Source organism: Choloepus didactylus, chromosome 3, assembly GCF_015220235.1.
Source record: "Choloepus didactylus isolate mChoDid1 chromosome 3, mChoDid1.pri, whole genome shotgun sequence".
In the NCBI taxonomy this organism is placed as follows: Eukaryota; Metazoa; Chordata; class Mammalia; order Pilosa; family Megalonychidae; genus Choloepus; species Choloepus didactylus.
This window is the reverse complement of record NC_051309.1, coordinates 172,054,952-172,079,214: the sequence shown is the minus strand read 5'-3', so window position 1 is coordinate 172,079,214 and position 24,263 is coordinate 172,054,952. Positions and strand designations below refer to the sequence as shown.

The window sequence follows — 24,263 nt, the reverse complement described above, 5'->3', positions numbered from 1 at the left end:
ATACTGATCACACTGTCAAACACAGAAGAGAAGGAGCAAGTTCTGAAAGCAGCAAGAGAAAAGCAATTCACCACATACAAAGGAAACAGCATAAGACTAAGTAGTGACTACTCAGCAGCCACCATGGAGGTGAGAAGGCAGTGGCACGATGTATTTAAAATTCTGAGTGAGAAAAATTTCCAGCCAAGAATACTTTATCCAGCAAAGCTCTCCTTCAAATTTGAGGGAGAGCTTAAATTTTTCACAGACAAACAAATGCTGAGAGAATTTGCTAACAAGAGACTTGCCCTAGTGGAGATACTCAAGGGAGCCCTACAGACAGAGAAACAAAGAAAGGACAGAGAGACTTGGAGAAATGTTCAGTACTAAAGAGATTCGGTATGGGTACAATAAAGGATATTAACAGACAGAGGGGAAAAATTATGACAAACATAAACCAAAGGATAAGATGGCTGATTCAAGAAATGCCTTCACGGTTATAACGTTGAATGTAAATGGATTAAACTCCCCAATTAAAAGATATAGATTCGCAGAATGGATCAAAAAAAATGAACCATCAATATGTTGCATATAAGAGACTCATCTTAGACACAGGGACACAAAGAAACTGAAAGTGAAAGGATGGAAAAAAATATTTCATGCAAGCTACAGCCAAAAGAAAGCAGGTGTAGCAATATTAATCTCAGATAAAATAGACTTCAAATGCAGGGATGTTTTGAGAGACAAAGAAGGCCACTACGTACTAATAAAAGGGGCAATTCAGCAAGAAGAAATAACAATCGTAAATGTCTATGCACCCAACCAAGGTGCCACAAAATACATGAGAGAAACACTGGCAAAACTAAAGGAAGCAATTGATGTTTCCACAATAATTGTGGGAGACTTCAACACATCACTCTCTCCTATAGATAGATCAACCAGACAGAAGACCAATAAGGAAATTGAAAACCTAAACAATCTGATAAATGAATTAGATTTAACAGACATATACAGGACATTACATCCCAAATCACCAGGATACACATAACTTTTCTAGTGCTCATGGAACTTTCTCCAGAATAGATCATATGCTGGGACATAAAACAAGCCTCAATAAATTTAAAAAGATTGAAATTATTCAAAGCACATTCTCTGACCACAATGGAATACAATTAGAAGTCAATAACCATCAGAGACTTAGAAAATTCACAAATACCTGGAGGTTAAACAACACACTCCTAAACAATCAGTGGGTTAAAGAAGAAATAGCAAGAGAAATTGCTAAATATATAGAGACAAATGAAAATGAGAACACAACATACCAAAACCTATGGGATGCAGCAAAAGCAGTGCTAAGGGAAAAATTTATAGCACTAAACACATATATTAAAAAGGAAGAAAGAGCCAAAATCAAAGAACTAATGGATCAACTGAAGAAGCTAGAAAATGAACAGCAAACCAATCCTAAACCAAGTACAAGAAAAGAAATAACAAGGATTAAAGCAGAAATAAATGACATAGAGAACAAAAAAACAATAGAGAGGATAAATATCACCAAAAGTTGGTTCTTTGAGAAGATCAACAAGATTGACAAGCCCCTAGCTAGACTGACAAAATCAAAAAGAGAGAAGACCCATATAAACAAAATAATGAATGAAAAAGGTGACATAACTGCAGATCCTGAAGAAATTAAAAAAATTATAAGAGGATATTATGAACAACTGTATGGCAACAAACTGGATAATGTAGAGGAAATGGACAATTTCCTGGAAACATATGAACAACCTAGACTGACCAGAGAAGAAATAGAAGACCTCAACCAACCCATCACAAGCAAAGAGATCCAATCAGTCATCAAAAATCTTCCCACAAATAAATGCCCAGGGCCAGATGGCTTCACAGGGGAATTCTACCAAACTTTCCAGAAAGAACTGACACCAATCTTACTCAAACTCTTTCAAAACATTGAAGAGAATGGAACACTACCTAACTCATTTTATGAAGCTAACATCAATCTAATACCAAAACCAGGCAAAGATGTTACTAAAAAGGAAAACTACCGGCCAATCTCCCTAATGAATATAGATGCAAAAATCCTCAACAAAATACTTGCAAATCGAATCCAAAGACACATTAAAAAAATCATACACCATGACCAAGTGGGGTTTATTCCAGGCATGCAAGGATGGTTCAACATAAGAAAATCAATCAATGTATTACAACACATTAACAAGTCAAAAGGGAAAAATCAATTGATCATCTCAATAGATGCTGAAAAAGCATTTGACAAAATCCAACATCCGTTTTTGATAAAAACACTTCAAAAGGTAGGAATTGAGAGAAACTTCCTCAACATGATAAAGAGCATATATGAAAAACCCACAGCCAGCATAGTACTCAATGGTGAGAGACTGAAAGCCTTCCCTCTAAGATCAGGAACAAGACAAGGATGCCCGCTGTCACCACTGTTATTCAACATTGTGCTGGAAGTGCTAGCCAGGGCAATCCGGCAAGACAAAGAAATAAAAGGCATCCAAATTGGAAAAGAAGAAGTAAAACTGTCATTGTTTGCAGATGATATGATCTTATATCTAGAAAACCCTGAGAAATAGACGATACAGCTACTAGAACTAATAAACAAATTTAGCAAACTAGCGGGATACAAGGTTAATGCACATAAGTTCGTAATGTTTCTATATGCTAGTATATTCTTATCAACACTTTTGGTCAACATGGATGTGTTTCACATCATTTGGGAAACCAAATGATTTCTCTGCTTTTGACTGCTGTTGATCAATCCTTTCAATTTACTGACATTAAATAGAGTACCCGCAGTAATGGTTGACGTAAAGATGGGGTAGAGAAGAGAGGCTTAGGGAAGATACATTTACTTTAAACCATGAACATAAAAAGAAGTGAAACTTAGAATGAAGCTATAGCTAAGAAAAGAAAAACTAGTATTTAAATGAAAATACCAGTTAAATTTTCACAATACTTCAGTTACGAATTCAGTGAGTTTTCTATCACTTTTTATAAGGCGGCATACTTTGGCTTAAATGAATCAGGCATTCAAAATCAATCAATAACATGCTTTATTAAGTTGTTTTGAAAATATTAATTGTGGACCTAATGAATTAATAAATTCCTAAATAAATGGGAAATTATGTTTTCACCACCAGTGCCTAATGGTTTCAATCCAAAAGCATGTACCTTTTTTGAACCATAAAACAATGTCTCTTTACTTTTTGGAGCAATTGTTTCTTCAAAACTACAGATTCCTATTTGTTGAAAATTTTTTTAAATAGAGTCACAGGACTCTGACTCTTAGAAACCTTAGATACTAAAAAAGAAATAGTAAATATTGATGGCCAGTGTAAGTTGATGGTCAACTTGTCCTAAGAAAAAATCTGAGATTCATTGTTTAAGTTTTAGGTTCTGTGAGAATGACCAGCATTTCATATCCAGTTTCATGGTTTAAAAATACTTAATATTAGGTGGTGAACTGGACTACAGCAATTAAGAGATCCATGAAAACATACACACGCAGAAACATAGACATACAGAGGATGATTTGGTTTCCAGGAAATAATTATTCAAGCTAAATGAGTAGAGGATAGTATTTTCACAGAGTAAGAACATTTGAAGATTTTTTTTGTAGTAAATATTCTTACCTGGTAAGATTGCTTCGGGATATAGTTTAGGACTATTTTTCATGGCTACACAGTAGACCAGAAAGTAGACTGTACTTGTAAGAAAGATGCCACTGCAGTGTGCAAAAACATAGTCTAAATCTGAAAATACAGATTATAAAACTCTCAAACATATCATTTTAGTGTTTTTAAATATATTTAGATTTCTGAAAAATTAAATACACAAAAAAATTAAAGGAACCTTTACTTATATTCAATCATTCAATTTTTCTACATGTTTATATAGAATTTTAATTAACTTATATAAAACATAAAAATATTAAGTAGTAAATAAGTTAACATAAACCTGAAAGGTTGGTTTTAAGATCAAGCAAAAGAAACAATAAACATATGAATGCGATGTTAATACCTCCTTTTTAAGACTAGGTATTTAGAACTAATTTTACTTATGACTCTATCAGTTGTAGAAAATCCCCAGGTAGATTGTGGGGGGTGTGTATGTGTGAAAAAGATTTGGGTACTAATGTCATATGGTCTATTGATCAATTTGGAGATGAGCATATCCATTGCAGATGACAGCCATACAGAAGGATAATCAGGAAGTTATTACAAAGAGGGTTTTATTCAACTGTTTATTGTAAACCTAATTACAGGGGGGAGTTAGTCATACATGATGATGGCACAATCTATGAGAAGACCCAACACCCCTATTACGGGCACATTCCAGGTTCTGGCTGAAATGCGACGTTGCATTCAATGTTTCTCTTACCTAAAATTTTGACAAAAATGAGTGGTCATGTTTAGGGAGGAAAGCTTGAAAGACAAGGAATTGTCTGCCCTTCTAGAATCTTAGCTCCTATTTCTGGATCATAATTTATGGACCACCACAAAAAGACAACATAGCACAGAGATTAAGAGCACAGACCACCTGGATGCAACTCCTTTTTATACTCCTCACTAACTTTGGGACTTGGGCAAGTTACCTAATCTATGTCTCAATTTTCTCAATTGCAAAGCAAGGATAATAGTATCCAGCTAATAAGGTTTTGTTTTTTTAATATAATTTTTTATAGCTAATAAGGTTTCATGAAGTTAATTTGCATTGTTTGCAAAGTGCTTAGAATGGTACATAGCACAGAGCACATAATACATGTTTGTTAAATAAATGAAATAAAAATGTCCTCCTAAAATTATCTTGAATATACTGAACTAAAATATTTTACTATCTAACTACATTTAGACTTGCCATAAGAAACATCCTTAAGAATGCACTGCTCTATTACATAAAGAGATTGTTGAGGACATTGTTTATTATGTCCCAGTACCAAGAACAACTGTACTCCTGAACAACTGGTTGTTTTTATCTTGTGTTCACGAATTATGGGACTGATATGATTTCCGTTGTGAGCTGGCTACAAGAAATCTTCAGCCAAATTCATGCCTCATTTCTAGCAAGTGTACAAATATGGAACAAATTGTTTAGACTCATTTTTGGTTCTGTTTTATTTCATCACCCTTGTTTTTACTTCTCTCTTAATTTACCTTAGCCTTATATTATTTTATTTTTGTAAGTTTTATCCTTTAAAATTAGAAAAATAAAATACAATATTTATCCAACATCTTAACATTATCATAAAAGAAAGACAGAAGTCAATAAAAGATTTGAATACTGTACATGAGCCTGAATATAAACAGGAGGAATAAAACTATTGTTATCTATATAGAGCCTATCCACTCTTTTAAAGTCAAGTTCAAATCACAACTTCTTAATCAATCTATCCCTAATGACTTTTGCCCACTAAATTTCTTCATCCTTATCTGAACCGAGATCACATTAATTTTTTGCATCATCCAATTTATCACTTTCTTATACATGATCTCATTCTTTTATTATTTCTTGAGAGTAAGCTCCAAGTTTCAACATAATTATTGGACCCCCAAAGTAGATACTCTTTCATTCCCTTTGAATTTATACAAGGTTATTGCACACAGGGTTGATTTTTTGCCAGAGATTAAGTCTATCACTGGAAACCAAGGAAATCTGGAAATTGTATATAGTGCACTTCTCTGTAGTTGAAAAATAATATCCACAGACTAAATAAGCTATACTTTGACCTTTAGGAACATTTACTTGATTTTAAAGTACTACTTTTTTAAAAGGAGGAGATGAATACATATTTTCCCAGAGATCATCTAACTAGAAAATAATCTCCAAATATCACTGAGAAACCTGAAACCATGTGTTAAGAACCAAGTAGCTGAAATGACTCCTGACTACAGTTGACTATATTTATATGTTGAAGACCACATACAAATGTAAATACTAAAACAGTCCTTTATTACTTTTTGTCTTCAGTACTTACTCAAAAAAGTAAGACAAATCTATTTACCAATACTTATTAACACAGTTCTTTTTATATCCTAAAATAAAAAAAAATCATTTTAATGAGTTTATTTATAAAGTGAAATAAAATAACTTTTTGCTCTCACCATATTGACTTGCCCCTGCATATATACTACCATTTCTTTTACTGTGGTCCTTGATATAAATAATTGGCACAAATGCGGATCCATAAAGTATTCCAGATATCGCTGCAAGACTACAGCCCCTGAAAACAAATAAATCATTAATCATTACTTATAACAGTATTTCTGACATACACACAAATGGAGTTATAATGAAAGCATGCCTCAAAATGTAAACCACAGGCGCTTATGCAGAAATTGTCCCATCTACTTCAAGCTCTATGACTGGTGAAAGTCAAAGAACTCTTCTGTGGTGTCCAAGTGGCACTGAGACTAAGAGTGTGATTTTGCTTTCTGCTATCTAATTTTGGAAGCACATTATTTGCAGAAATTATAATGGATTCTCAATATAGGCTTCCATTACCTAGATGAGAATATTGCTATCATTATATAGTCTACATAAATTTAGTTCTCAAATTAAATTACAAGGTATTTGAGGATTGACACTATGTTTTTGCTTCTTTTTAAACACTCTATAATATCTAGCAGCTAGGGTAAACCAAGTACTAAATATACTTATGTTCAAAATAACCATTGAGATCCTTAGTTAACTATGGCATGGTCAAAAGGAAGTGCTGAATCAAATAAATCTGGATATTTCAGATAAAACTTTCCTTTTTAAAGGAAGAAAATGTTTAATTTTCAGCACTGGAGCCATGTGGGCTCCTTAACTTAGACCTTACCTGCATGAAGCAAGAGTATCCAATGATTTTGGGGGTAGACGGTTAATATTTTGCAATTGTTCTTTTAACATAATACAAAGGACAATGACATGAAACTGTTTTAGCCAAAAACTATTCCCTCCAAGCTTAAAAACAAATTCCCAAAATCTACTTTAATAATGTTTTCAGGAATACGAGACAGTAGGAACTCACAGGGCTACCTTAGCTATGTACTCTATTCCCACTGGAAATCCCTGTGTCCTGGTGTGATGGTTAAGTTCATGTGGCAACTTGGCCAGGTGGTGGTGTCCATGTGTCTGGTCAAGCAAGCACTGGCCTAGCTATCACTGCAGGGACATTTGTGGCTGGTTAATAAACCAGAAGGCTGGTTTATTAAATCATCAGTCAATTATGGCATCTATGGCTGATTACATCAACGAAGGGCGTGTCTTCCACAATGAGAGAATTCAATCAACTGGATTGAAGACTTTTAAGGGAGAAGAGAAAGAACTTTCACTTCTTCAGCCAGCCAGCCTCTCCTGAGGAGTTCATTGAACACCTTCATTGGAGTTGCCAGCTAGCTGCCTGCCGTACAGAATTTGGACTCATGTGTCCTGCCCTACAGAATTTGGACTCTTACATCTCTAGTTGCATGAGACACTTTTATAAAATCTCATATTTACAGATACATACTGTTGATTCTGTTTCCCTAGAGAACCCTGCCCAATACACCTGATGAAGTCTCGACTTCATACACATAGACCAGGCCTGGCTAATTATGTGACAATCACAAATATTTTTCTTAATAAATATTCCCTTAATGGAGGAGACACTTTCTGAAGAAAATGTTTTGTTTGAGAGATCTATTTTATTCTGAAGTACCACCCACAAAATCTGCAACATTTATTTCTTCCAAAACTTGTTTGTTCATTAATTCATTAATACATTCAAATATTTATTGAGCACTTACTATGCACCAGGCATAGCCTCTTCCCCACGATAAAAATAGTGAACATGGTGCCAAAGGAAAAGCTTTATATTTTTGAGGCAACAGAAAGTGTCACCATATAAAGTCCAAATAGCCATTAAATGTACAATGTAAGTTATATATTATCACATATTTTCATATTTCCTTGCCAGTGAAAAAAAAAACAATAAAAACCCCAAACATAAAATATAGGGCCTGATGTTGAGCTAAATCCTTCCAGTCCTCATGGAGACATTGGGGTAGGACCCACATAAACACAGAATATGCCACTGTATTTGGCAATGAATGTCCTGGGAATGTAAAATTGTCTAACACAAAAGTGGAGGGATTCCTGTGTATGGCAGACATCATGGGCAGAGCAGTACTGGAGAAGTGTGTTGCTTAGATTCCATTGTGTTTGTTGAGAGCATGTGGGTCACCATACACTGTCCCATACTAGCATTTTACTTTAGGCACAAAAATCCTGCAAAATGACATTTATTTTGTAAGCTACTTATTGGCTAGAGATACTGCAATGGCTTGGTAAATCCTTGGGACCTCTATACCTGAGCTCAAGTACCTCTGTATCCAAAAAGTCAGCTGAGGACAAAGAAAACTTCATGGAGCTAAGAAAGTCATAGCTAGTGTTACCATTTTCCTCTTGAATTTAGATGAGTATCACTTCACTCTGGTAGTTCTTGCTTTAACCAAAATATGAAACAGAGTAATACAGCAAAGAAGTAACCTCTTCTTACACTATGCGGTGTTGCACTGTAGAAAGTTTATCCACCCAGGAATAATCACGACAGTTCTCTTGAGTTTGGTTGATTGCCTATTGAAAACCGTGGAACAAAACAAAACAAACAAAAACAGCATTCAGTTGATAATCACACTGGTGATAAAAAGATTTCCAGTGTTTTGCTTTCCTCTCTCAAACATGTTTTAAAATATGAACATGTCATACTACACATTTTGATTCTGTAGGCATCTCAGCTCCACTGTTCCTATTTCTGTTCCTCTTCTACTTAGAATGGTTTGGCAGCTGTCAGGTTTTTCATTTAAATTTTTCAGTTTATATATGCCTATTTTGATTCAACTATTAAAATCAACAAAAGTTATTAACTCTTGTGTTTTATTTGCATATATAAATTATCTTCAAAGAAGTTACAACGAAGGAAAACTCAAGACTCTCCTAGTACAGAATGCCTAAGATCAAAATAGTATTTATACTGAATTAGCTAACAAAATGCTTTCAGTCATGTTTCAAAATTAGGCTTCTTCTAAGCTAGGAAAAATTATGGAGCAAATTTATAATATTTCCATTAAATAATCATATGTGCCTCTTAGCTTAAGTTTCCTTGATGTTATAGTCACTGCTACTTTGTAAGAGATAAGAATTTAGATTTATGAACTCTTTGTAACAGGCCAAGAAAATATTTCCTTTGGCAATAGTCCTTTCTTTAACAATGAGGAGACTATGAAGTATAGTTGGATGCTAATCAAACATGCTGTTTATCTGTCTTTAAACTTAGTTTGTTTACATTCTTCCACTTGCCTAAAAGAATCTAAGGCAGTTAGCCTGGTATATATCTTTTACCAAGTAGGTATATTTTATTTTCTTGACCCTTATATTGAGAATGGCTAGTTAGGAAGTATCTGAATCCCTTAAGAAGGCTAGGAACACCGAAACTTTCTCCCAGTCCCAACTCCTTCAATCTCCCTGAAGCACTGCGCCACTTAGAGATGTCTATAGATTAATAAATCTCTTCTCTATTACACTTAAGTAATTATTACTCAATTTTAGTGTCCATTCAACTAAGGATTCAGTTGCCTTAGTTGATAAGAGTTTTGATAGGGGGAGAGGCAGCAATTTCCCAGGAAGCAACCCTCAATGGGAATGTGGGACGTTGGATCCAGAGGATAGCTAGATAGTACGGGCCTGTGGCAGGCAGAGGAAATACTTGAAATAGGAAGGACTAGAGTCTGTGTTCATGGCAACAGGGATGGCCCCTGGGATCACTTTTATATATGTAGTCACTGGCATTTTGCTGTGTCTGGTCTCTTTTAAAGGTTCTCTCCATTTAACCCAGACTTGCTATTACAGACTAATTTAGATTCTACCAGGTCAAATAGTGATTCCTTATATATTCCCTGTCTTTACTTTTCGGTGGAACAGGATATGGCAGGAAAGAGAAGTAGGAAAACAAAGAGAAGAATAACAAGTCAGATGCCTACTCTCATATAACTTAACATTTGGTTGGCTTCCTCTCATTCATTGGGCATACTTAAAAATTCCTTCCTCCCCTTAAGTCACTCTCATATTCCTCTAAAGTATTCCCTATTCCCCTATTGTATAAATCTTTAGCCATTCCAAAATATGAGGTTGTATCTAGATCTTCTAGCAGAGATCTTCTGTTAATAAAGTTAAGTAATACTCTGTGCTTGCTGAGAAGCATTACTATGGAAATACTGATTGCTACATAGACCTAGGCATAATAAATATGCTAAGATATTTTATATAACCTCTATTGAAAAAAAAAGAAAATACCTTCTCATGTGTTTCAAATTTATGTTTTTTCCTTTTATCTTAATTTTATATTTCAGATTAAGTTGTCTCTCATACTGTCATATACCATACTCACATGTTCTGTGATTAATGGTGTGGTATCCAGGGAGCATGTGTTACTTGGTATATCACTTTTGATGAACAAAAATATGAAGGCACTGTAAAGAAAAATACACTTTAGTAATATTTATCGTATTCCTGGTTTTTAATAAAGCTGCCTGATTTTCAAGAGAAAACAGAGTTTAAATAAATAAAGTCTATTGATATGATGATTATCTCCAATCTGCCCCTTCAGCAGTCCTGCCATTTCTCCAGAACTGCCATCCTCTTTGTTGTCTCTCATTTTCCTTAAATGCAACAGGTTAAAGGCTAAACCCACAAACTTTCCCCCCAAATCAGATCTGTCTTTGACTTCCTTGTGTCAATCAATGACATCCCCTTTCCCTTTATTCATGCTTAACCCTGGAATCACAAAGTAAGAGAAATACAAATGAAAACACATGGAAATGGTATTTCTCACCTATTAAATGGACAAACATCCAAAAGTTTAAGGACATTTTCATTTGGCAAAACTGTAGGAGACAGGTACTCTCATACAATGCTGATGTGAGCACAAATTAGTACCCTCAGGGAGGGGAATCTGGAGCTATCTACTAAAACCACAGGTGTGCCCACACTTGGCCTTAGCAATCTCACCTCCAGTACTCTAACACAGGTACACCCAAACTCAAGAAGAAATGATCTATATGCCCACACAATTAAATGCTACACAGTTGAACAAAATGAATGAGGATGCACTCTATGCTCTGATATAGAAAAATCTCCATGACATATTTGAAGAGGAAAATAAACACATCTAAGCCCAATGCCTTTTTTTTCTTTAATGTTTCTCTTATTATCTTCCCTTGTCCAGTATCTTTGAGACAGATGCAACACTTACTATTGACTCTTGATCCATGAAAATATGTTAAACTATATTAAAACATTAACAAGAAAACTAACAACTTATTTCCTTTTTAATACTTTTGAATACATTTGCAAGGTTCAAATGTTAAAACAATATAAGAAGTTTTCAAAGCATGTATGGGACTGAATAGAACAGGTAGCTAGATGCAGAATAGTGTATATGACATGCTATCATCTTTTTATACAAATTCAAAATTTTCTAGTTGTGTTCCTTAGTTCAGCATCTTACTTGCTTTCATCCTGAATGTGGCAGTTTGAAGCTGCTATATACCGCAGAAAAGGTCATATTCTTTTAATCCATTCCTGTGGGTGCAGACCTATTGTGGGTGGAGAACTATTTTAGGTGGGACCTTTTGATTAGGTTGTTCCAATTGAGATGTGAACCACCCCATTCAACGTGGGTCTTAATCCTCCTACTGGAGTCCTTCATAAGCGGATAAAAGCCACAGAAAAGCTAGGAGATGAAATTAAGAGAAGGTTGCAGAGAAAAGCACCACAGAAGCTAAGGAGGATCCACAGGGAACACAGAGGAAGCAACTGAAGCCAGAAGCTGAAAGCAACAAAACCTGGAGAAAAGGACCAGCAGATGGCAGCCATGTGCCTTCCCATGTGAAAGACGTGCCCCAGATGCTGGCAACTTGTCTTCAGAGTCCAGGTATCATCCTGTTGATACCTTGAGTTACATTTTCATGACTTAAGAACTGTAAATTTTAAGTTAATAAGTCCCCATTGTAAAAGCCACTCCATTTCTGTTATATTGTATTCTGGCAGCTTAGCAAATTGAAACCCTGAGGACTGTGGAAAGATGGTGGCGTACGGAGCTCCAGGACTCAGTCCTTCGACCAAAACAACTATTAAACAGGCAGGAACTGCCTGAAACAAAGATTTTAAAACTCCAGAGGCCAAAGGAACACTGTACAACAGCCAGGAAAAAGAGGGAGGAAGATGCTGATAAACTAAGTAATAACAGTTAATTACTCTCTCTGTGCAGTGGTTATTGGCACCTATTCCCCTACTCTCATAGCAAGCCACTGTGCAGTCCAGTCCCCAGCTACCTGCTGGTGGCAGAAAGGGATATAAAAATCTCTTCCCCAAGAAAGGGGTGGGCACATCACTGGTCACAGCTTTTAATTAGTGAGTTTGGATCACTGAGGGTCCAGCTCTGAGGACAGCCTTTGTTTCAACCTGCCCCAGACAAGGGTGGTGGCAGTGGACACTTAAAGATGCCATGCTTCCTCAGGGCTGACAGAGACAGTTACTTGAAGGACTGCATTTACTGGGCAGGCCAGGGAAGCTCAGCTTTGGGGAGCTGTCAGAGAAGCTCTTGGTGCCCTTCCTGATCTCCTCCCCAAAGCATGTTGTAGCTTGTCTGTGCCCCCTTTGTGGGTCCCTGGCCATTTTTGGCTAGGAAAGATTGACTTGGGAAAGTCTTTGCCATTGTGCCCCCCTCCAAGAATTTGCTCTTCAGGCAAAAGCAGCTTGAGACAACAAAAGGAGGATAAAAACTATAAAGGACAGTCTGGGACAAAGGCCTTCTAGCTTCAAACACCCAGGAAAAGGAAGTCTCTGTCCTGGGAAACAGAGGGCCCAACCAAACACCTGTAAACAGGGGAACTCCAAAACAACTAACAAGTAAAAGCCCAAGACAAGACAAAAGCCCAGAAAGGGAAAACCCTGTACACTGCATTCACCTTGGGCAGACCTTCCTGATAGGAGGGCTGAAGTTCAAGAAAATCTCTGTCTTATCACCAGCTGATTACAAAATCAAGAAACAGATATCTCAGGGATTAATTCCTGAGTTAACATTTAAAAATATTAAAATATACAGTGTGCAGTAAGAGTACAAGACAAACAAAGAAACAAGAAATGATGACCCATCCAAGGAAAGAGAATAAAATCCAGAAAACACGAATGAAGAAGATTAAAATGTGAACATACCAAACAAAGCCTTTAAAAAATGATCTCAAAAATGCTCAAGGAGACAATGGAAAAAACAGAGAAAGAACTAAAGGATATCAGGAAAACAATGAGTGAGCAATATGAGAGTCTTCATAAAGAGATAGAAATTTTTAAGAGGGACCAAATAGAATTACTGAGTTGGAGACTACAATAACTGCAAAGAAAAATGCCTGGTAGGGTTTCAAGAGAAGATTGGAGCTGGCAGAAGAATCCGTGAACTTGAAGACAAGATACTTGAAATGGGTCAGGCTGAGAAGCAAAAGGAAAACAAGAAATATTAAAATTGAAAATAGCCTAAGACATCCATAGGACACCATCAAGCACACCAGTATACACATTATGGGAGTCCCACAAAAAGAAAGAAAGGGTCAGAAGGAATAGTCAGAGAAATAATAACACAGAACTTCTCAAACTTAGGAAAAGACATGAATATGCACATCCAAGAAGCCCAGAGAACACCAAACAGGAGTAATACAAAGAAAAATATACCCCATCAAATATTGAACACACTATCAAATGCAAAGGATAAAGAAAAGTTCTAAGTTCTTAAAGCTGTAAGTGAAAAGCAACATGTTATGTAAAAGGGAGCCCCAGTTAGATTAAGTGCTGATTTCTCATCAGAAACCATGGAGCCAAGAAGGCAGTGGGTTAAAATATTTAAAGTGCTGAAGATAAACAACTGCCAGCCATGAATTTTATATCTGGTGAGACTTTCTTTCAAAAATGAGAGAAAGATTAAGACATTCTCTGATAAACAAAAGCTGAGGGAGTTCATCACCACCAGACCTGCCCCTCCAAGCAACACTAAATGGAATTCTTCAAAAGGAAAGGGCACTAGACAGTGGGTCAAAGCAGCATAAAGAAATAAAGACTGGTGGTAAAATTAACCATTTGGGTAATTATAAATGGTAGTATTACTGAAGTGTGTTGTTTGGTATGTAACTCCATTTCTTAATTTCTACAGGTACTAAAATGCAAATGAATAAAAAGTAATGAGAAATCTATGTTTTTGGACATATAATGTACAAAGATATAGTAGTAACAGGTAAAAACAATGGTGAGGGGATAGAGGGGCATAGGAAAACTATACATGCATACTATTGAAATTAAGTTGGTATCAAACCAAATATGTTTAGTGTACATTGTTAAATTTTAACCCCATGGAAACCACAAAGAAAATAGATAGAAAATATATACACATAGAAATGAGAAGTCACTCAATATGGTACAACACAATAAAGAAAATAAATATAAAAGTAGGCATTAACAGAAGTGAGGGGAAAAGATATAAGAATTACAAAGGCTAAATAGCAAAATGGCAGAAGAAAGTCTTGTATTTTCAGAAGTGACTTTAAATGTAAATGGATCAAACTCTCCAGTCAAAAGTCAGAGACTGTCATAAGAGATTAAAAAAGCATGATCCAACTATATGTTGTCTACAAGAGACACACCTTATATTCAAAGATAAAGTAGGTTGAGGGTAAAAGGATGGAAAAAATATACCATGCAAGTAGTAACCAAGAGAGAGCTGGGTGGCTATACAAATAACAGATAAAATAGACTTTAAGTCAAAATCAGTTATGAGTGACAAAGATGGTCATTACATACTGATAAAGGAGACAATTCAACAGGAAGAGGTAACAATCATACATATAAGCACCTAACATCTAAGCCCCAAAATATATGAAGCAAACACAAATTTGAAGGGAGAAATTGACAGTTCTACATTAATAGTAGGAGACTTTAATACACCACTCTCAATAATGGATACAACATTTAGTCAGGAGATCAATAAGGAAGTACAAGACTTGACTGATACTCTAAACCAACTAGATCTAACAGATATACACAATATACATTCTTCTCAGGTGCACATGGAACATTCTCCAGGATAGACCACATGTTGGGTCACAAAACAAGACTCAATAATTCAAAAATATTGAAATCATACAATGCATATTCTCTGACCACAAAAGAATGAAGCTAGAAATCAGTAACAGAGGGAGAAATGGAAAATTCACAAATATGTGGAAATTAAACAACATACTCTCAAACAAGCAATCAGTTAAAGAGGAAATCAGAAGCAAAATTAGTAAATAACTTGAGGAAAATTAAAATGAAAATACAATATACCAAAACTTATAGGATGATCAACAAAGGCAATGTGAGACCTAACCCCAAAACTGGAAGAACTAGAAAAAGAAGAGCAAACTAAACCCAAAGCAAGCAGAAGGAAGGAAATAACAAAGATTAGGGCAGAGATAAATGAAATTGAAAACAACAACAAAAAAACAATAGAATCAACAAAACCAAAAATTGGTCCTTTGAAAAGATCAATAAAATTGACAAACCTTTAGCTAGACTGACAAAGAAAAAAAGAGACAAGATACAAATAACAGAAATCAGAAATGAAAAGGGGGACATACTACTGAAGTAAAAAGCAATATAAGGATACTATGAGCAACTGTACGCCAATAAATTTGGTAAACTAGATGAAATGGAAAAATTTTTAGAAACATACACCTACCTACATTGACTCAAGAAGAAATAGAAGATCTCAACAAACCAATTACTAGTAAAGGGATTGAATCAGTAATGAAAACTCTCCCAAAAAAGAAAAGCCAAGGACTAGGTGGCTTCACAGGGGAATTCTACCAAACATTCCAAGAAGACTTAACTCCAATTCTGCTCAAATTCTTCCAAAAAGTTTAAGAGGAGGGAACATTCCCTAACTCATTCTATGCCTCATACCAAAGCCAGAAAAAGATACCACAAGAAAAGAAAAGAAAATTACACACCAGTAACTCTTATGAAGACAGATGCACAACTCAACAACACTAGCAAAGTGAATTCAACAGTGTATTAAAAGAATTACATACCATGATAAAGTGGGATATATATGCAAGGTTGGTTCCACATAAGAAAATCAATTAATATAATATATACTACATTAACAGATTGAAGGGAAAAAACCACATGATCATCTCATTGATGCAGAAAAGGCATTTGACAAAATCCAGCACCATTCATGATAAAAACACTTAGAAGTAATAGGAGGAATCTGAAATATATCTGACTATGATTAAAAGGGGGAATGTTAGATTGTATACATGGTAATAAAATATTTAAAAACCCATGGAACTACACTAGTTGTAAGCTAAACCCTGAACCATAATTAATAGTACAACTATAAAAATGTGCTACCATCAATTGCAACAAATGTTTCACACCAATGCAAGGTGTCGGGTGTGGGGTGGTATATGGGAATCCTGTATTTTATGGATGTTTGTTCTGTAAACCCACAACTTCTCTAATAAAAGAAAACTGATTTAGAAAAAACTCGAATGGTTCCATATTCTCTTCCATACAAAATTTAACTTTCCTTTTTGATTTTTATTGCTTTCTGCATTATGTACCACCCAGTGTGTCTGAATATAATTTCTCACATGGACTTGTATTCCTGACCATTCCCTGCTCCATGCTCTCCACCACTCCTAATCTTTTACAACAACTTTCCCTTGCTTGTGATTCACCCTTAGGTGGATACACTATCCATTCTCCACTTCCCATCCAAATTAAGTGCTGACTGTGAGACGAGAACTTCCTCCTCGCAGGCCGGTCCTCACCAAATCTTTCTCTTCTGATGAAGTACCATAACACTGAGAATAGTTATGACACAATCCTAATTGTTCTCCACAATTCCATGTTAAGCTTTTCTCTAAAGATTTTCTAAGTCAATAGAGCATAGGAATGGGCATCTATATCTCCTTCAGAGTCTTTGAAGTACTTACCACTCAGTAAAATTGAATGTATATAACCTAATTATACTTGCATATCTTAGTTATATATATGTGTATGTGTGGGTATAGTTGTGTGCATATATATGTAATTTGCAATGCTAATATCACATAATGAAATTGCATTTTTTCTTCAAAATTATATAATGAAAACCCTCTACTTTGTATGGCCCTAACTGTTTTTCTAATAAACTATACAGAATGATAAGTTAGAAACATGTGGAGGATAGAGATAAGGGTCCTTGATTTTTTCTCAAACAGATGTATGATCCTCAACAAAATATTTAACTTCTCTAAGCCTCATCTTGTTTTCACCTAAAAAATCAAGATACACCCACTTTACAGAGCCATGATGAGGATAATGCATACAAAATTCTCAGTGTATTTTCCAGCACATGGTAATGTCTCAGACATTTCTCTAAATAGAAAGCCTTTACTAAATGGATGGAAGAAAGGGGTCCTGGGCACAAGAAAGAAAGACTAACCCAATGGTTTCAGTGCTAGTCACAAGAAAGGATGCTTTAGAAAGAAGAACCCCAGCTCTGTTAGGTCAAGATGGGGTGGGGTGGCAGTAAATTAGAGGAAGGCAATGAGATTTATTTTATGTATATGAACATAAAACTAAATAGATTATGAGGTCTTTTGGCCAAGAGATTTAAAAACTTGGTGCAGTATGTCAAACACAAAGTTCCGTGATCAAGTCACTTTAAAACAAAATCAATACATTATACCCAAGAGTGATTCTCTACATTTTCAAGCTTTCCAGTTTTTCCAGATTTTCAATCCTAGACCTCTTATTACTCGAAAAACTCAAGTTGTGTGTTTTTGTTTTTTTGTTTTTTTTTGCCACTGATAATTCAATTAGACAAGCAGTTATTAAGCATCTATTATGTGCCAAGCATAGGGCAGAAAAGTCTGTGGGAGAGATGGTATACAAAGAAAACAATGGACATTGTCCCTTAGGATCTCACAGTTCAAAGATAAAGATTTGTATGAATAATACAAAGTAGAACCTGAGAATTTTGATAATAGAAGTACAGAATCAATGGAGGTATGAGGCAATTCATTCTAACTAGGAGGTGGAAAATAAAGAAAACATTGCATAGGAAGGAGAAGCCCATCTTACATTAAACAATGGCTTAAAAGGCTGAGGAAAGGGCCTTTCAGGTTGAGGGGGATATTTGGGATATCTTATGATAAATAATCTAGTGTCAATGACTGCACAATACAGAGAAAAAGAGTGAAAGATGTACTAAGAAGAAATGCTGGAACTATACACTGTGAAGAACATATCAGATTAAGGAGAAAGATTTATTCTGAATCTTATAGGGAGACTTCAAAGGTTTTTTTTGTGTTTTTTTTTTTTTTTTTTTTGCAGATTTTATTGAGATATAGTCACTTATCATGTATTATATCCAAAGTATACAACCAGTATCTCACAGTATCATCACTTAGTTATGTAATCATCATCACTCTCAATTTTAGACCATTTTCATTGCTACAAAAAGAAAATTATCAGATAGATACACAAAAAGAAAACCCCAAACACCCCTTATCCCTGATCTTCTCCTATTATTGACCCTTAGTATTGGTGTGGTATAGCAGTTACTATTAATGAAAGAATTTTAAGGAATTACTGTTGACTATGGTCTGTAACTTGGAATAGGCAATTTTCCCTCACATACCACTCTATTATTAACTTTTTGTACCAGTGTCACACATTTGTACTAGTTCATGCAAGAAACTTATTTAAATCCATAGTGTTAATCAGTGACATAAGTGACTCTAAAAACCCCTTTCAACCAAATTCACCTACAATACAGCACTATTACTTATATTCCCAATAACTAGCTACCCTTACTCCATATCTATTTTCAAATATTTTAAGTGCAACCTCATTATACATTCTGAGCATATTAGGTTACCACTCCCCCTCCTCTAGCTTCTGTCTATTTCTAGGTATCCTATTTTAAGACTGAGTTTACATATTCTAGTTAGTTCATATTAGTGAAATCATTCAACATCCGTCCTTTTGTGTCACTTCACTCAGCATTATGTCCTCAAGATTCATCCACGTTCTTGCTTGTTTCTTCTTACTGCTACATAATATTACATCATATGTATGGATAAACATTTTGTTTACCCATTCATCTGTTGATGGGCTTTTTGCCTTGTTTCCATCTTTTGACAATTGTGAATAATGCCACTATGAACATTGGTGTGTAAATGTCTCTTTGTGTCCCTGCTTTCAGATCTTCTGGGTATATACGGAGTAGCAAAATTGCCAGGTCATAGGGCAACTCAATATTTACCTTTCTGAGGAGTTGTCAAACTGTCTTCCACAACGGCTGTACCATTTTACACTCCCACCAGCAGTGAACATCTTCTCCAACACTTGTAGTTTCTGGTTTATTTAACAGCAGCCATTCTTATAAGTATGAGATGATATCTCATTGTGGTTTTTATTTGCATTTCCCTAATAGCTAATGAAGATTAACGTCTTTTCATGCGCTTTTTAGCCATTTGTATTTCCTCTTTTGAGGCATGTCTATTCATATCTTTTGCCCATTTTATAATTGGGTTGTTTGTCCTTTTATTGTTGAATTGTAGGATTTCCTTATATATACTGGATATAAAACCCTTATAGATATATGGTTAGCAAATATTTTCTCCCATTCAGTTGGCTGCCTTTTCACCCTTTTGCAAAGTCTTTTGAAACACGGAAGTGTTCAGTCTTGAGGATTTCCCATTTATCTATTTTTTTCTTTCATTGCTTGTGCTTTGGGTGTAAGATCTAAGAAGCTACCTCCTATCACTAAGTCTTGAAGATGCTTCCCTATATTTTCTTCTAGTAGTTTTATGGTACTGGCTCTTATGTTTAGCTCTTTGATCCACTTGGAGTTAATTTTTTATATAGGGTATGAGGTAGGGGTCCTCTTTCATTCCTTTGGATCTGGATATCCAGTTTTCCCAGCACCATTTACTGAAGAGACTATTCTGTCCCAGTTCAGTGGATTTGGGGGCCTTGTTGAAAATCAAATGAACATAGATCTGAGGTTCTATTTCTGAACTCTGAATTTGATTTTGTCCGGCGCCGCCCCGCTCGACCCCTGTTCCCCGGCCGGCGAGGGGAGAAACAAGGGATGAGAGAGAGAGAGATGCAGACCACGCAAACTGACCTGGCTGGAAGTCACGACTCGAGCCACACGGCGGTTGCGAGAGCAAGTCTTTTACTGAAGCTAGATAAGCATTCTCTGTTACAGGTTTCCACGCGGGGCAGAGTGCCTCGCGGGAGAGCAGCCTCGATGTGGCCGTCAGGTACGGCTCCTAGTGGGCTGTCTCCCCGAGGTTCGCTTGGGCAAACTCTTAAGTACTCTACTCATAACCAATGATCTAGCGCCGCGCATATGCACTCAATTGGCAGATAGGAATAGTGAGTGTGCACGTCATAAGCGGAAGCAGGATATGGGCGCTATCTTGGCTCATTCGATGGGCGGGGGGACTTTGGAGCAGGTTTACAGCGCATGCGCTATGCCCGTCCCGGGAGACGGCTCTCCACATCTCCCCCTTTATTATTTATATCGACCCAGTGTCCCCAGTGATGAGTGTGCTCCCGTGAACCCAGATGGCTCACAATTTGTTCCGGTGCTTTGGGGAGTCTGGACTAGGTCTCAGCCATTTAGCGGCGGAGCCTCTAGCACCGACCAGAATGCTCACCTCATATGGAGACAGGAGAGTCCGTGAGCTGGAAACAACATGACTCTCCCTGCAGTGCTTTGCCTTGCAACTGGGGGACAAAGGCGGGGGCAGGGATAGCATTAACCAGAGTCGGAGGCGTCACTAGGCGTCCCTATGCATTGGCTAGAGTCAAGTCTGGCCACAACTATGACTCTGCCTTAGGGACCTACCTGAGACAAAAATTATGACTGCTGGCGTCGCCCGTTATACCCGGGACACAGCTGCGCGCTTAGCTACAAACCTCGCTCCCGAGTGCCCCGCCCGAGGCGGCCAGGATGGGGTATGGCCATCAGAATGGTCGCTGTTGGGGGTATCAAAGGTGGAGGACATAGCCATCATAGTGGTAACACGGTACTGCCGCGCTTGAAACAGGCGTTCTAGCAAAGATTTAACAATGACTAATCCCGCCAATGGTCCCACCATCAAGAGAATCCAATTAGTCAAATTGGGCCAAGAGAACCAAGAGGTGACTTGGTCCCACAGATTTTTTACAGTCTCGCCCAGTGTGGAAAGGTCGAAACTAACAGGCTTCAATTTCCTAATGTTCTCAAGTCCCGGAAGGTCGGATTTCACTTGGTCGGAGAGATTGGTGAAGTTGGGGAGATAAGTGTCCTTGAGCCACTCGGCGACATCTTGCTGCTCCTCTGTCAAGTTCACCCTAACCGGGGTGACACAAAGCCTCCCGAATAACCATCGGGTATCACACGTCTGCTGGAGAACTCTCCAGAGTCCATCTATTTCTAGTCCAAGTTCATCTATCTCCGCTAGGAGTTTCTGAATGGCCTGGAAATTTAAGTTCAGCATCTGATTGTGGCGGCGTAGCACGTCTCGGGTAAGGTATGCCTCTTGGACGCCTAGACTTAGAGAAGGGGATATTGTTAAGTGAAACAACTTGAGAAACAGGGCCAACCCAGTCGGTTGCCTTGACGGGGAGCCAGACATAACTTGGGCGATACACTAGGATAGCGGGGCGGCGAGGCATCCGGGTCTTTGGAACGGTTGCAGACTGTAGGAGCAAACCCCGGAAGGAAAAGGCACCTTTGAGTCTCATTTTTACTCAAGATCCCTTCACAAGACTGGCGGCTCTTCCCTGTAACGTTAAGAAATTCAAGCAAGACTCCCTTACTTAACTCGCCATTACCAGTTTCACAAGTAGCATTCGCCGCAACTGTGGTGTTGACAACCTTGACAGAGAGGTTAGCAAAAGAGAGGATCAGTGTGTCATTGGTGAGGGGGAAGGACTCGTTGAAGCTTGTGGAGGAAATATTTCTGTCAGAAGGCAGGTGGTGGAGACCTAGAGACAGGGTACGAGTGAAAAACACAGGAGAGGCGGGAGACCCAGCAGAGAATGGGGCCAGGGTCGGGGGATGATGCCACAGGCCCCAAAGACCACTCTCCTGCGCTACCACAGTTCCACTAAAAAAAGAAAAAGGCAGATTAGAAGGATTGCTATAGGAGAGCAAAGAACAGAGTTACCGATCCTCTTTTTGGGCAACCGCGGGGTGGTCAGTCCTACTATTATCGTCTTGTCGGTCGTCGCCATCATCAGCAGGGTCGGAGGCTTGGTCTAATGGTTCAGGTTGTATATTCGTTGGCGTTTCTGACAGCTGTTCCTTGGCTTCTTCAGGTGATGTCACGGTTCTCACCAGTCTTTCCGGAACCCACACTGGTTGACGTCCTGGTTCCTGGGGAAAAACACAAACAGAGCCTCTGGCCCAGCTGAGCACCGGGTCAGGGCCTTTCCACTGTGACGTGGAGGGAGCGATATGGCCCTTTTCTAGTTGTTCTGATACTAGGGCGTGCAACGCTGCAAGTTTTTCCTGTGGCAAGGGCCACTGAGGCACCCACACCGGAGCCTCGGTTTTCCATTTTAGTTTTATAGGTGTGGGTGGGAATCTCTCCTCAGTGGCCCCTATGAAAAACCCAAGCCTCGTCTGTCAGACTTGGGGGCAGCTTGTATAGGCTCCGCACGTCCGTGCAGTGAAGCTCCTAAACCCTTGCCGGGGGTATACCCCATTTCTTTTAGCAGTCGCTTAGAGGTTGGGGAGTAGCCGCTAATTAAAGTAACGTCCATTTGGGTCAGAATGTCTCTTCCCCACAAAGACACAGGCAGGGCTAATACATAAGGCTGGAAACTGCCTTGGTGTCCTTCTTCATCGGCCCAATGAAGGGCAGCTGCACTGAGCATGGGCGCTGAAATTTGGCCTATTCCTCTAATGGGCTCTTCCGCCCTGCTCGTTGGCCAGGTGGGGGGCCATTCTTGTTGTCTTATGATAGACCGATCGGCCCCTGTATCGAGCAGGCCCAAGAAAGATCTGCCTTGCACCTTAATGGTTAGCATAGGTCGAGACTCCAGGGACATATGGAGTCCCTCAAAAATCGCTCCACTGGATCCGAACCCTTTTTCCCCTCTCTGTCTGATTCTGCTTGGAAAGACTGCATGTAAGCTGGGTAAGAGCAGGAGCTGCGCCAGCTTATCACCTTCTGCAATGACTAAGGTGCCCCGCTGAGATTGAACCATAACTTGGGCACGGCCTGTGAAATCTGAATCTACAAGTCCTGGTATAACTGTTAATCCTCTCAGGGCCGTGGATGCTCTCCCCAATATGAGCCCTACAGTACCAGCCGGTAAGGGCCCCTTGAAGGAGGTCCCTACTAACTGGACACCCATGGAGGGGGTTAGTACGAGTCTGGAGGTGGCACAGAGGTCCAGTCCTGCTGAGCCGGGGGACGCACGAATTTGATCGGATCCTGTGTTGTCGAATGGCATGCAAGGGGGTCCGTCGAAAGGGCGGACCCCCTCTTCCCGTTTTTTGGAATCTGCTCGGGGCGGCCAGAGAGGCGTCTACCCTGCGCATCGAAAACCGATTTACAATCTTCTGCGCGGTGGGGGCCTTTGTGGCAACGGCCACACGGCCTGGTTACTGCACCTGGTTCGCCAAACTGTTGAGTGGCAGAGGGCTGACGTCTATTGGGACAATCTCTCTTAAAGTGCCCTGATTGGCCACAGCCATAGCACCCGTTAGACTTTGCCCCTAAGGTTCTCGGGCCTTTTGTAGCCACCTGTAGGGAGCTAGCTAGCATGGCAGCTAGACCTGCATTAGTTAAAGGGCTGCCAGTATCTCTACAGAGCCTGACCCACTCTGTCAAATTTTTTGCTCTGTTTTGTGCCAGGATAACTTTGCACTCCTTGTTGCACTGCTCAAAAATCATTTGCTTAACCACAGTCTCTGCTACTCCTGGATCTGAGAAGATTCTCTCAGCCGCGGTTTGCATCCTGGCTACAAAATCCGCAAATGGTTCTGTGGGGCCTTGGTGTATATTGCTGAGTGAGGCCTGAGCCTCTCCCTTACCTGTTAGCTTTTTCCTGGCACCCACAAAACAGCGGAAGATCTGGGCGTAGACCTCTTGTGGGAAACCCGTTTGGTTCTGGGCATGGGCGCCTCTCCCCAA

At 38.3% G+C, this 24,263-nt stretch overlaps 1 protein-coding gene across 1 annotated transcript in view; it reads right to left on the bottom strand.

Annotated features, from left to right (window-relative positions):
• Nucleotides 1-24,263, bottom strand: part of TMEM144 (transmembrane protein 144) — a 73,182-nt gene that overhangs the window by 22,211 nt on the left and 26,708 nt on the right. The window contains exons 5-8 of the mRNA XM_037829097.1: nucleotides 10,427-10,508; nucleotides 8,540-8,616; nucleotides 6,120-6,238; nucleotides 3,651-3,770 (exon numbers count right to left, since the gene is read on the bottom strand). Coding sequence (XP_037685025.1) covers nucleotides 3,651-3,770; nucleotides 6,120-6,238; nucleotides 8,540-8,616; nucleotides 10,427-10,508 — 398 coding nt within the window. The remainder of the gene's footprint in view (nucleotides 1-3,650; nucleotides 3,771-6,119; nucleotides 6,239-8,539; nucleotides 8,617-10,426; nucleotides 10,509-24,263) is intronic.